At 39.4% G+C, this 14,951-nt stretch overlaps 1 protein-coding gene across 1 annotated transcript in view; it reads right to left on the bottom strand.

The window, feature by feature from the left end:
* Nucleotides 1–2,665: 2,665 nt before the first annotated feature.
* LOC149773142 (uncharacterized) overlaps nt 2,666–14,951 on the bottom strand; it is a 95,130-nt gene continuing 82,844 nt past the window's right edge. Inside the window, exon 6 of the mRNA XM_089946725.1 lies at nt 2,666–5,940. Within this exon, the coding sequence (XP_089802851.1) occupies nt 5,530–5,940 (411 nt within the window). The 3' untranslated portion in view covers nt 2,666–5,529. The remainder of the gene's footprint in view (nt 5,941–14,951) is intronic.

The following is a 14,951-nucleotide window of genomic DNA, read 5'->3' as shown; positions in this document are numbered from 1 at the left end:
TGGCGTAAATTCTAGCATCAACGAAACTTGCAGCTTATTACAATCTCGCCAGTAATTTTGAATAATTATGGATTAAAATTTCTTGTTCAAGTCAATGATATGTAGAATAAACATTGTCCTTTAATATGCATTACTAGGATTGTACCTAACTCAAACTAATTACTTTTATTAATTAATCTACGTTTTACCATATCACCAGCCAAAGAACTTAACAAGGCATCATATTTATTCTGTCAGATAATTAATATGTTAAATATTGATTGTTAATTCTGTCTTCTTTACATTTTAATTGACTGCATGATAACTGATAGTTTTAATTGGCGCTAGTCAGGACTGTTTATTGCTTCTATGAATTACATGCTTATAGAAAATCATGCTTTTTAAAACAATGGCTCTTTCGGTGGATCTGAGGGTCAAAATTAATATTTCATGTCATGACACATTATGGCAGCTATTCCATGGCTTGTTGGTTTTGACGGGTCCATGAGAGTATTCTAGTAGGTTTAACTAGTTATATTGTTTCTCCCAGTGAATTGCCTTTTTTGGAGTACTATAACATGGCAACACACATTACATTCATAGTCTCAGAGCCATTGATATAAAGGTAATTCACCCAATGGCACACATTGATGGCCAACTCGGACTGATAAAACGGTATGATTTGAACCTGCGCCCTTTCAAGGGACAATAATGATTGAGTCAAACTACTTGCTGCTGTTTCCAACGAAAATGATAATTCTGTTTTGTTGGTGGACATATCTTTAGATACCAAAAATGACATTTTTCCAGTCTGGAATGCAATTTCTCCTAAACTAAATGGTTAGTTTTACAGGTCAATCTCTCTCCAAAATTGACAGCTCAATTTAAGTATATTTTTTAAAGGTTTAACAATATATTTTTATATTTTCTACGTTAACATTTGAAACGTTTCAAGGTACAAGTTCTGCCTCTTCTTTAATCTTCATATTTAAGATGAAGTTTGGATATTAATTCTTATATAATGACGGATATGTCATGTCATAGAACAAGTCCTGTGTTAGGACAAGTACTGTATTAGCGACTTCCTTTCTCCTCATACTAGGCCACATCATAGGTCTGATTGGGTTGCAGAGTCACATGAAAGACATTTAAGCCTTTCTCACCACACTAAACCACATTGTAAGTCTGAACTTGGATCACAAAGTGAAATGGATGGCATCTACGCCTTTCTCACCGCACCAGGCTACATCGTAAGTCTGATCATGGATTTATAGTGACAGGTATGATATTGTAGCCTTCCCTGTTATGCTAGGCCACATTGCAAATCTGCACGAGGATCTGATATTAATTTTCCATTGCAAAAATGTTTCTTCATACTATGTTCTTTTGTTGCAGCAGTAGAAGTCTTACGTACTGTGAAGTTGAAGAGTCCACACTGTAAAATGGAACTGTATAAGTCACGCTGTGTGCTGGAATGAAATAATTCTAACTGCATGGTGGAATGGAAGAACTCACACTGTATGATGGAATGGAGTAATTTACACTTTGGAATGGAAAGGAAAAATTCATTCTGTATGATGGAATGGAAGAAATATTTGTTTAGCTCAGATAATCATTCTCTACACTGCTTACGATGAAGAAGTCCACTCGCAGGGTAAATGACTGAATTGTAGTAATACGAACAAGTCTGCGAAGAAGTTTTGCAGATATTATAATACTAATAAAAGTTGGTAATTTTGCCAAGCACAATGTATACATTGAAGAACGAACTTTTTGTCAGTAGTATAGGATAACTTACAGTTTGCCTTTGGTCAGTTTTATAGTATAAATTAGAGTTTTTGTTAATAGTAATGTCTAAATGTGACTTTTTGCAATTAGTATAATATTAATTACAATTGTTTTCTGTCAGTCGTATAATATAAATTATAGGATTTTTGTAAGTAGTAAAGTAGTGAAGTACAAATAACAGCCTGCTCTATATGTTGGTAGGATAAAACCAGTCATAGTTTAATTTTTGTGAAAGTAGCATACTATAAATAACAGTTCGGTATGTTTGTCAGTGGTATAAAATACATTACAGTTTATTCGTTGTATTAGTAGCATTTTATAAATTACAGTTTGATCGTACCAAAGACTTGTAAAAATGATATTAGCAACTGCCTCACTTGGCGGTCAGTATTAAGAGCTTAGTGTTAGGACTGATCAGCCTGGTGTAAGGGTATTTCGTGATGAAATATTAAATATTAATATTCTTTCAGATTGGACATTTAGGACGTAATCGCTCTTTTAAATCATGATACGTAAATTCATTAATTGATTCAAGGTCGAGATGTATTCTTAACATCTGGGGCTCATTTGGATTACTCGATATTCTTGGACTAGCAAGAAGATTTAGAATTATTTAGGATTTCATTCATCATATTTGTAAGCTATCTTTAATTTTCACTTCGTATTTCAGGAGTAAATGTGTATTTTCAATTTTGCAAAACCATTTATTTACTTTAATTATTAGTATGCAGTAAAATTAATCGCAATTATAAGACATTTTTATATTGAATTTCACCTTGTTAGAATTAGTACTCATTTACAATAGTGAATATACTTCAAAAGTGCTTAATACAAATATTTTTATGGAACCTAATGCCAAAACGTATTGGTGTCACACTAACGTGGAAGACATTTGACGTGTTGATAGAAAATCGTTTATTTGGCATTCATGATACAGCCTTAGTGTGGTTCAAGTCCTACTTGGTCAACGGGACACAAATTGTATCTGCAATAGGAATACACTTCAGCCCAGTTGATCTGTGTTGTTGTGTTCCACAGGGGTCTGTTGTTGGACCTGTTCTCTTCATTATGCACACTCAGTCTCTCTCAAGTGTCATATATCGTCATCCAGTGTCTCACCAATTGTACGCTGATGACACCCAAATATACAAATCTAGCCACCCAACTGAAGTTGATGCTACCATCCAAGGTGTAGAGAGGTGTATTTCTGAATGCCAACGTCAGAAAACCCACATTTCATCTTGATTAGCACCGCTACCACAACTCTGTCTTACATAAAACTTGGAGAATATGTTTTGCAGTACACCGGAAGAAACTTTGTCATGCATTACACATGAATAAACTGTTTTGTAGTAGACATTAATAAACATAAAGAAACTTTTTGATTGCAGTACACATGAAGAAACTTTGTCTTGCAGTACACAGGAAAAAACTCGTATGTTGTCTAAGCTATTCCTACAAACGGTGTATTATATTATGACACAATACAATAACATATGCAATCTTAGATATTAATTTGAACACCATAGTATCATACATACATTATAGTGCAGTTGTTTATGAGTAACTTGGTAATAAGTCAATGATTATTGTGGGTTCCTATTTTTCAGCTTTCTTGCATAGAGGACATACTGGGACACATTTCAATCTTATAGTTAATTTGGCAATATATAACAATCGTTGAAATATGAGTATTTAGATGGGGCTGATATGCTATTATATTTAGTTTAATTTTACACCATGTATTTGCTCAGTTTCAATTGCCTGGTAAGGTTAGTATTGAAAAGAATTTTGTCACAGCATCTCTAGTATCAGAAACCGTAACAATAATAAGGCACAAAGTAACATGATGTGTGTTTACTGTGTAAAAAGTAACACTTTTGAAATGATATTGTGTCACGGTCGGTAAACAAAACATATACAAATTTTTGAAAAACACGAACAACAAAGATAGAGTAACAAAATAAACTAACCCAATTAGAGAAACTCTCGGTGTTAGTTAGAGGCTTTTGTTTGATGTTATTGACCTTATATTTTGTTTTACGTATGAAGTTTTTCTTTATGGACTTTAAAGCATGTGGTCAGTTCACCATCACTGCTGCTCCAATTCATGTCATTGAACTTTCGCTTAACATTAACACATGAGGGGCCTTTGTCTTGCATGTGGTTACATACAATTTGTAAATGGGAAAAATGTGCTTGTTCATATTTTTCTGACTTTACAGTTACTGTTACTTAATTTTGTCTTGAGAACTTTACTGTGGCATTTGTTCAAATATAATTTAAATGCATTATGTTATTGTTGCAACTGCTTCACTGCTGTGGTTAAAATAAAGATTTCGCCGTATTCTACTTGCATTTTACAGTTCACTGTGCCTAATACAAATTTGATAGTATGCATTTCGATGAACAGTTTTGTCATCCCATTTCACGATTGCATCAGCCTTGGATTATGTTATGTGTATTTTTTAAAGAAAGCATATTAGCTCCTGGCAACATATATTATACGGAAAACCCAGCAAAATTTATTGTGAGGCAACATTGAGAAAATACTTATTTTTAGAGGTGTGAATACCCATCAAGTTTTGATAAATCAACTCTCATTCAGCCGTGTGAGCATGGTAACATTATTAATTACAAAAACGACAGTAATTGTCATGTCCCTGTCACATGTGGATCGTACTGCACGCTATTTGTCAGGATGTGAAGAGCCACTGGCTAGTTGACAAAACATAGGATTTATATAGATACTCTGATTTTCCAATATATTATTGCGTCAAATCATATGTCTTTTTCTATCCTAGAGGCGGCATGGATCATTTACTTAAACTGATGTTCTGGCCAATGCTTTGAATTAGTTATTCTACCTGGATAATTCAGCAACTAGTGGATAGAGATAGCCATACGTGTCCTTATGCTTGCAGCTGACGGCATAGGCATTCACAATGTACTTCACCTCAATGATTGTACTCAGGGAATCCACTTCCAACATTGCATGTATTGTGTTTGTGTATCTGAGTGAATCCACTTCCAATAGTTTTTTGATTGTGTTTGTGTATCTCAGAGAATATACGTCCAACAGTGTGTTCGTTGCCACATGTGTATCCTATGGAATATGTGCTCATTTCAGTCGAAGGTGCATAATAAAGAGCATTACGTTACATTGGGTTCCTTCTATGTTCCCTATAGGCATCATGGAAAAACAAAACTCATTTTGCCAAATATGACAAATATAGTCATTAGGGTATAGGAACACCCTAGAATGAACCTTGTATAAACACTGATTAATCTCACCATAATCGTGAATGAATGTATGTTTGTGTTTGTGTTCGTCAAACAGGGAAAATATTTATGTGACTATACAGATAAAATATACGTTTGAAGTATATTAGTCTGTGTGCGTATAAAAGTGCAAAATGTATAGTGTCTGCTTTGAAAAGAACTTTAAAATCAACACAATTTTAGTTAAAAACAGACATGGATTTCCACGCAGCCTAATCAGTGATATAAAGGGGATACTTTGTGTGTGCGTTTGTGTGAAGCAGCCTAGGAAGTTCTTAAAGTTTATCTAAAATACAAACTATGGTTGTATCATATGATTTAGAGTTAATGTTTCTATAATAAAAATGGTTGATTTATATTTGGTATGAGAGAACAATACAATGACTACATGGCACATAACTATTTTAGCGGATCCCTCTTGTCGTCTTTAGATATATGTGTACTCAAGACAGTCTCATCAGTGTCTTGTGGGTATTTATGTCATCTTTTTCTGGCAGTGATTTTTATTCTGCCAAGTTCCAAATTTACTTTATGTTTTGCCTTTATAAAGTTGTCCCAATTGTCTGATAATATTGCTATTGTATCCCTTGTTTGTTTAATAAATACTTTTGGAAGTTCATTTTTCAACAAAGCCGCAACTTTATTTGCTTTATGTTGCTCTTCAGATGAGAGGGTAAACTCCTCCTGGTGCCACTGATTAATGGACTGAACTGCTTTCTCTACTTCTCTTTTAATTTGTACTGATCCAATCACATATAGTGTGCCATCTTCAACCTGCAAATTCTTGCTCCAACTGGTGTAACCAAACGCAATCTCAAGCCACTCTTTATGATTCTCGTTTCCTCCAATAATGAAATGTTTCATGGTAGGTTCTTGTTGACCTTTTATTTCCTGTTTAAATGATTAAAATATGTATGCCAAATAAGAAATATGAAATATTACCTTCATAGTAAAATTTTAGCAAAAAAATATGATGCATGTCATTTCATAAGAAGTTTAATGCTGGAACAGGAGACAAATAAATGTCTGTCATTACTCATCTGGCTCACATCGACACAGCAGCAAAATTTAAGAGCAGTTGGTCAAGATATATATATATATATATATATATATATATATATATATATATATATATATATATATATAGCAGGTTCATATATTTTATAATTAAGCAGAAGTAGGTATTTTATTATTTTATGTAATTAATGTTTATTAATGAGTGAAATAAAATCATCAGTTGCAATTACTGTGTTATTCTCGTTTTACACATATTTTGCCATTTAGGTGACCTTGAACCAGGATTACCTCTTCGAGTTTTCTTCACTGAGCAATCAAGCTACCCTGAGTACTGTTCATGCTGGGTTGTTCTATTGTATGACAAGTGGTTAGTAAATTTCTGATTGGTTAGTTTGCTACTTTTCTGTATAAACAACATAGTATGAACAACATATCAGTGGTCATTCTATTGGAGCTTCCGTATGATGCTGGTCATGGCATTACATTAAGAAACGTCATTCTATTGGAGCTTCCGTATGATGCTGGTCATGGCATTACATTAAGAAACGTGAGTAGTGAATAGGGTCACCCTAGCGTCAATGGGAATTAGCATTACAGACACCCGCCCCGGGTCACTCTAGCGTCAAGGGAAAATTAACATGGAGAAAAATCGTGGGTCACTCTAGCGTCAAGGGGAATTTAACATGGAGAAAAACCCTGGGTCACTCTAGCGTCCAGAGGAATTGAATATGGAGAAAAATCTTGGGACGGTCTAGCGTCAAGGGAAATTGAATATGGGATATTTTTTTTAAAAAAACATAAAAAAAAAAATTTTAAGAAAAAGGGGTAGGCAATGGAAAGTAATTCTCTTTTCGAGAAATATGGGTGGCCCTGAAAAGGGCCATTGGGTTTATGTTAATGTATCCATTAACATAAAGGGCATCTGCGGCATCTTCTTGTCCTCAAGCTGCGTCTTACTCGAGGGCCATAAATCAGTGTCCTCTTGAGGCAACCTTGTCTTTCTACGTACACTCTTCGTATCCACAGACTGGTGTCTGACTTGTCGACAACGGTCCACTTGGACCGGACATACATGAGCATGTCCGTCCTAAACATCATGGAAGACACAAGGGTGGATGATTCGACTGTGGTCCACATCTTGAAGCGACGAGAACAGGTGAATCAATGCAGTGAACTGCACTTATTTATAAGTAGAGGAAGGATTGAAACGGATTGAGTTCATTCACCAATCCGAACACGCCTTACAAAATTCAGTCAGCCCGCATCCAATCCGAAGAGAGCAGTCTGTGACGTCACGTGGTCTATATAGATTCGCTAGCGCTTGTGTACAGTCAATCTATGCGACAGTGATTCAACATGACGGAAACTCAGAAAACGATCCATTGGGGTGCACCAGCAGGGGAGACTGCCGAAGGGAACCCGGACTTACTTTCAGAAGAGGTGAATTGGGATTTTGTGGATTTTCTCTCCTCGCAAGAATTTGTTCTGGAACCTTCGTTACCTTCTTCATTACCGCAAGTGGAGAATTTTAGACAGAGACATAAAGAAGAATTGGAGAAATTTATACAACGACAAAAGGAAGCGGAACAAGCTTTTCTCCTACAACAGCAGCAAGAAGAAGAGGTAAGAAAAAAAAACAACAGCAACAACAGCAAGAAGAAGTAGCAGCAAAGAAACAAGAGGGTGAAAATCAAACGGTCACGGTACTGTTGGACATTTTAGCGGAGTTAAGAAGTCTGAAACAAATGTATCAGACTTCTTTATTACGACCGAAGAGAATACGACCTTCCCGAGCTAAACACGTTAACCCTGTGACTAAGCCTACCGTACCACCCTTAGTGATATCAACCCAATCATCATCATTACGCAGTCCGGAAGTAGGCCTTGGCCGTAGCAAAGGCTTAAGGCAGTTAAACTCACCCCTACACCCAAAAAATGGCCCTTTTCAGGGCCACCCACATTTCTCGAAAAAGAGATAGCCTTTCAATTTGCCAATAACTCAACAAAAAAAACCCAACCTATTTTACCCCTATAGTACGTGTCTTTGTATGAGTGCGTGAGTGTACGTTCTTATTTTAAAATCATAACTCAAAGACACTTACCTTATATAATTAATTTATTCTTTTATCCATTGTTACAACCCAATTCACAATTCACAACAGAACACTTTAATTAAAAGTTCATTTACTTCTTCTGTCTCATTGTTTTACTATCTCTGTTTTTTAAATTTCTTCACCCTCATAGGCTTTTCCTCTCCTTCCTCCTCACTTTCTTTTCTTCTTCTTTTCTTCTCCTGTTTCTTTGCCTCTTGTAAATAAAATTGTCTTCTTTCTTCCTCTTCTTCCTCTGAAGAATCCCTCTCTTCCTCTGAAGAATCCCTCTCTTCTTCTGAAGAATTCCTCTTTTCTTCTGACTCCTTTTGTTTCTTTTTTGGGCAATCTGGAGACCAATGTCCTTTTTCTTGACAATAATAACAGGTATCTTGACTTCTGTCTTTTTTAGCCCTTTTTTTCTTTTTGACGGTCTGGACACTCTGAAGACCAATGCCCTTTCTTCTGACAGATAATGCAAGTATCTTGACTTTTATCTTGAAAGGAAGGAGAGTAGTCCGTGGGCTGGTCTGAAGAGAATTTTCTAATGACCCCTCGCAAGGCTCTGACGAAACGTTCGATTTGGCTAGTCTCTTCCATCGTTGTGCTCGGCTTGAGAGTGAAATGAATAGTGAAAGGACAAGACACACACCCTTTTATATACGCTGGTCTGCCAGGACTATAAATTAGTCCATGGTGTTTAAACTTGAGTCATTTGACGTTTTGCACTCAAGATGAAACGACCCTATTCATTCGAGAAGAAAGAAGAAGAAGAAGAAAGTAAGAGGCAGAAACGTGATCTATCGCCTCGTACCAGAGCTGAAATCTTGGACAAATTCATGCCAGTGATTTTGAAGAGGACATGAGTGAACCAGAATCCGAATCCTCTAAACCAAGTTCACCACCCTTAGTCAACCCTGAAAAATACTATTCCATTCGAGAGACGGAAAAGCGCTCCTATAGAAAATTTAGAACCACGGCTTACAAATACACGGTGAAGTTTAAAGATTTCAAGGCTGAAGTGCCGTTACAGAAAGCAGAAGTGTTTATCACTGGGGTGTGGGATTCTTTGCTCACCGCACTCAAGCGACAATGTCAACCCAAAGAAGACGATCGCTTGAGACTTTCCATACAACACGATGGTTTGAAATCCCCTGTTTGGATCGAGTTTAGCACCCCTGCAGAATTGACCGCTTCCAAAGTCATGGACAAGATTCAACACGTACAACAATCTAATGATCAGTTTGACATCACCGATGGAAAAGCCACACTGGACATGGCCCACGTCTCTCCTCCTCAAGGGACTGGACGCAAAAAGATGTTATTGGTGGACGGCCTTCCCTACACCAAAACATGTCTCGTCCGAATTCACAACCCTCATGACCAGATGTGTTTAGCCCGTGCCATCGTGGTGGGACGAACCTATGCGAACAAGAACGACACGGTAGAATGGAAAAGAACCTGGAGAACTATTCAACAATCCGACCGAGCCAAACAACGAAACGAAGCAGAACTCCTGTTACAACAAGCCGGACTGTCCAAAGACATACCCTGTGGCATTCCTGAGATGCAAAAATTGCAAGATGTCCTAGCTCCTCGCTAGACATTGAAAGTGCACCTTCAAGAAATGCGTGGGTGTCTGTTGTTTCGAGGTCAAGATTTTAAGGACGGAAAATACATTCATGTCTATTATCACGATGACCATTTTGATACCATTACCACCATCACCGGATTCCTGGGATATGTTTATTACTGTGAGAAATGTGACCCTGGTTATAATAATCGAGAGCAACACAAACATTGTGGATCGAAATGCCCAGGATGTTTGGCCTCTCCACTCTGTCTGAGCGAAAGACCAGTGCCTTGTTCAACTTGTCTGCGCACGTTTGTCAGCCGTACCTGTTACCAACAGCATTTGAAGACGCAAGGTTCACAGAAGAAATGTGTTTGTCAACTCCTGAGATTTTGTCCTACGTGTGGACAAGGCATATGTACCAATACTCCCAAGGCACACGTATGTCGAGGAAAGAAAAAATGTCACATTTGTCACCACATCGTGGACTTGGAACACCAATGCTACGTGCAAAAATACCAACCCCCACCAGAGAAAGAGGACGGTCACAAGAAGAAAGGCAATTTCATCTTTTTCGATTTCGAATGCATGCAAGAGACCGGCATTCACATTCCTAATTTCTGCGTGGCTCATCGAGCGTGCGAGAAGTGCATTCAAGAACCTATTTTCAGTCATTGCCCTCATTGCAGCAAGATTCCTGGAGGGCCTGAAAAAATCTTTCGAGGACCGAACACGTTAGCCGATTTTGCCCAATGGGTCTTAGATCCCATCGACAAGACGCGGAGCCAAGAGGACATCGAACGTTACGGAGATTGTCATCGTCATGCCACGGTGATGGCTCACAATTTCTCCGGATACGATGGACAGTTTCTTTTGAGATACTATACGGAACAAGGCACCGTGCGTCCTAAAGTGACTTTGAACGGAGCCGAAATCATTTTCGTGCAAGTGGGACAAGTACAGTTTAAAGATTCGATGAGTTACTTGGCCATGCCTAAGAGCCGAATGCCTAAAACGTTTGGAATGGCAGAAATGGCTAAAGGGTACTTTCCACACTTTTTCAATACGGAAGCCAATCAACACGCCGTTCTACCCCATTTACCTGAGGCTCACTATTACGACCCCGACAACATGCGTACCGAACAACGAGAAACTTTCTACGCTTGGCACCAGTCTCACGCCTCGGACCCTTTCGTCTTTCAGGAAGAAATGCTAAAGTATTGTCGTTCCGACGTGGACATTTTACGGCGTTGCTGTGGAAAATTTCGAGAACTGTTCATGGAACACGGAGAGGTCGATCCTTTGAAAGAAGCTTGCACCATTGCCAAAGCGTGTTCCTTAGTGTATCGACAACGATTCATGCCTGACAACACCGTGGCTGTCATCAGCCCATAAAACGACCCACTATGTCAAACGTCAATACTCGGTCAAAGCCCTACGTTGGTTACATTACTTGTGCGACAAGGAAGACAAATGGATTCAGCATACCCGCAACGGACGGGGTGAAAAGACCATCGGAACGTATTCGGTTGATGGCTGGGACTTAGAAAACCCCAAGATCGTGAACGAGTTTAACGGTTGCTTATTTCACGGATGTCCCGTCTGCTACCCTGATCGTAGCACTAAAAATCAGTTTTTACAACGAACCATGGAAGACTTGTACCAGGACACTTGTCAGCGGCGCCTAAAGTTGGAACAGGAAGGATACCAAGTGGTGGAAATGTGGGAACACGAGTACGATCACCGTATGAAAACCGATCCCGAGTTTAAACGCCTCGTGGAAAGTTACAAGTTCATGGACCCGCTGAACCCGAGGGATAGTTTGTACGGAGGAAGGACCAATGCCACCTGTTTGCTGTACCAAGCCGACGAAGAGAAAGGAGAAGAAATCAAATACTTGGACGTGTGTTCGCTGTATCCCTACGTGTGCAAATATTGTCGCTTTCCTGTAGGGCACCCGCAATTGTTGACGGAACACATCGACCTGAAAACATTCGACAATACGAAGGCTTGATCAAGTGCAAAGTTTTGCCTCCCACGAACCTATACCATCCCGTCTTACCTCACCATTGTCAAGGCAAACTGATGTTTCCCTTGTGCCGTACTTGTGCCGAAACGTGCAACCAAGATCAGCCTTGTCAGCACACCCAGGAAGAACGTGCCTTGACGGGAACCTTGGTCAGCGTAGAATTGTTCAAAGCTCTGCACATGGGATACCAACTGTTAGAAGTGTACGAAATTTGCCACTTTCCCAAGACACAACAATACCACAAGGGTAATCCCAGTCAGAAAGGCATTTTCGCTGACTACGTGGATGCCTTTTTGAAACTGAAACAAGAAGCCAGCGGCTATCCTTCCTGGTGTCACACTCCCGAAGACCAAATACAATTCAAAGAGAAATACTATGAACAAGAAGGCATCTCTTTAGACCACATCGAGAAAAACGAAGGCAGGCGATCGTTTGCCAAAGTGATGTTAAATTGCTTGTGGGGTAAAATGGCACAACGACCGTGTTTACCCAAGACGGAATATTTGACAGAACCTTCCCGCTACTTCCAAATGATTCACGACAAAACCAAATACATGAAACACGTGGACATCGTTCGTGAGGATTTGATCTTGGTCAATTACGAAGAAGATCTGGACTTTGTACAAGACGACCCTTTTGGAAATGTCATCATTGCGGCTTACGTGACAGCCCATGCTCGCTTAAAATTGTACGAAGCTTTAGAACTGTTAGGGGAACGCGTCCTGTACTTTGACACGGACAGTTGCATTTACATCCATCACCCGATTCAACAGCACCCTGACATTGAAGGAGACCGTTTAGGAGCCTGGACAGACGAGCATCCCGACTACAAGATTCTAAGTTTCGTCAGTGGCGGTCCCAAAAATTACGGCTACGAATACCGGGACAAACAAGGAGAAGTGCACACGACGTGAAAAGTGAAAGGACTGACTCTGAATTATCGTACCAGTCGAGTGGTCAACTTTGGGGTATTGAAAGAAGCCTTTCAATCGGGAAACTTTAAAGTGACCACTTACCAACCCAACAAGATTGTACGTTTACCCACTCACCACATCGTCAGTCGACCTTTGGAAAACGTCTATCAAATCGTGTACCAGAAGCGAGTTCGACTTCCCAATCATTTCACCTTACCGTATGGACACGTTGGTATAAAACATTGGTTGTAAGAGGATAGTCACTCGCTAGAAGGATGACATCGCCACAGCAAGAATCGAGTGAGAAACCCGACCATTTTCCAGTCTTCTTACCTGACTATTGTGATTGTGCCCGTCGATTGGACACGTTTCAGAAATGGCCTACGGATAGGGAAGGATTACCTTCTTCGCATGTTTTTGCTAGAACAGGATTTGTCTACTTGGGACCTGAGTCAGGATTGGGATACGAGGTACAGTGTTTCGCTTGCGGACTGAAGTTACGAATGGATCTATGTATCTATAAAGATTCAGCTATTCTGGAACATACTCGATGGTCTCCGCACTGCCCTTACCTTTCTATGGCCTTTCCACCCATCACACTACGGTACAATTATGACGGTACCTTAGAGACGGTACCTTCCAGAACAAGACATAAAAAACATAAAAAAGGAAACACGTACAAGCTGGAGACTGCATTGCGACTAGTATAAAAAGGGGCTATGGTCAAGATCGATAGTTCATTGTGACTACCAAGACCGAGCGAACAAGATGAATACTTTCAGATAACACAAAACAAGTTGTTTAGAAAGGCACAATTCAAGTGTGAGGCTTCGGAAGTGGAATGCGATTGTGAGCCTTGCGATGCTGTACGTTGTGACCTTAGCGATGCCGTAAAGCATCATGGGAACTTTGTTCTCACTACCCCTATCATGGAAAGTGATGCTGTGCGTGTCAAACCTGAGGGATGCAAAAGTGATGCCGCTCGTCCTCTTGGACATTTTACTGGGTTTCGTTTTAAAGGGGAATGTTCACCTTCACGTCTACCCCCCTACGGATGTCATCCAGCCCTGAGCAAACTCCTGTTCATGTCACCGAACCCTCATCGAAACGAACCTGTGAAAGACGAATATTCGTTCCCTGTGCGTTTGTCGGAATACTGTGACTTTGAAAATCGTCTTCAATCGTTCAAAAGAAAATGGCCTAAGTATCTGGGACGACCTCCGAATAATTAGCCAGAGCCGGATTTTTCTACTTGGGCGAAGGAGATAAAGTCAAGTGCTTCAGTTGCGGTGTGTCACTTCACCACTGGGAACCGCAAGATTCGGCCTACGTAGAACATGCTCGATGGTCACCGAATTGTCATTACTTACCCTTAGTGGGACCGAGACACTGAAGTAACTTACCATAATCTGCTCATGGATACTTTACACGAGAACATTCGTGCTTTGCCTGTGGAGTTGAGAGAACGCATTTACCGAGAGCTGGTGAAAATACAAGTGAAACGTAAAGAACAATTGCATCCGTTACGTCACCGGTGTTTAAACCACTGGTACCTGAATGCTATACAAGGACTGATTGAGTTGAAAGTGTTCCATTGGACAGACATTGATCAACGACCCCCTGGTTTTAAAAAGGAATGGTTTGCTCTGGATCATTCTATCTACTACATTGTAAACGTACTGCATCGAATTCCAGAGGAAGAGTTAACGAATTACCAACATCTTGTACGCAATGTCGACTTAGTGAAAGAGGAAACTTCTGAACGAATTGTAACGTGTAAATTAGTAACTAAACGATTTAGATTCGACAATGAATTAAAACCATGTCTGTGCAAACAGTACATGTCTTGTGTCAGACAAAAGAGGATTTAGTATGACCTATTCATGGATACTTTGCTAGAGAACATTCGTGTTTTGCCTGTGGAGTTGAGAGAACGCATTTACCGAGAACTGATCAAAATACAAGTGAAACGCAAACGCAAAGTTATTGAACCGTTTTTAAATTATGCTCTATTCCAAAGTATAAGAAGACTGATTATGAGTGGATATTACATCAGGCACAAAGGTAAACGAGGCTATTGGCCACCACCCAAGGATTCCAAAAACAGTGTATATACTTATGGATACTTTACAAGAGAACATTTTGGGCTTGCCTAAGGAGTTGAGAGAAAGGATTTACCGAGAGCTGGTGAAAATACAAGTCAAACGTAAAGAACAATTACATCTGTTACGTCACCAGATCTTTAACCACTGGTACCTGAATGGTATAAGAGGACTGAT

This window comes from Sinohyriopsis cumingii, unplaced genomic scaffold, assembly GCF_028554795.1.
Source record: "Sinohyriopsis cumingii isolate HCF-2022 unplaced genomic scaffold, ASM2855479v2 utg000873l, whole genome shotgun sequence".
In the NCBI taxonomy this organism is placed as follows: Eukaryota; Metazoa; Mollusca; class Bivalvia; order Unionida; family Unionidae; genus Sinohyriopsis; species Sinohyriopsis cumingii.
Note: the sequence above shows the minus strand (reverse complement) of the source record. Positions and strands in the feature narration are given on the sequence as shown.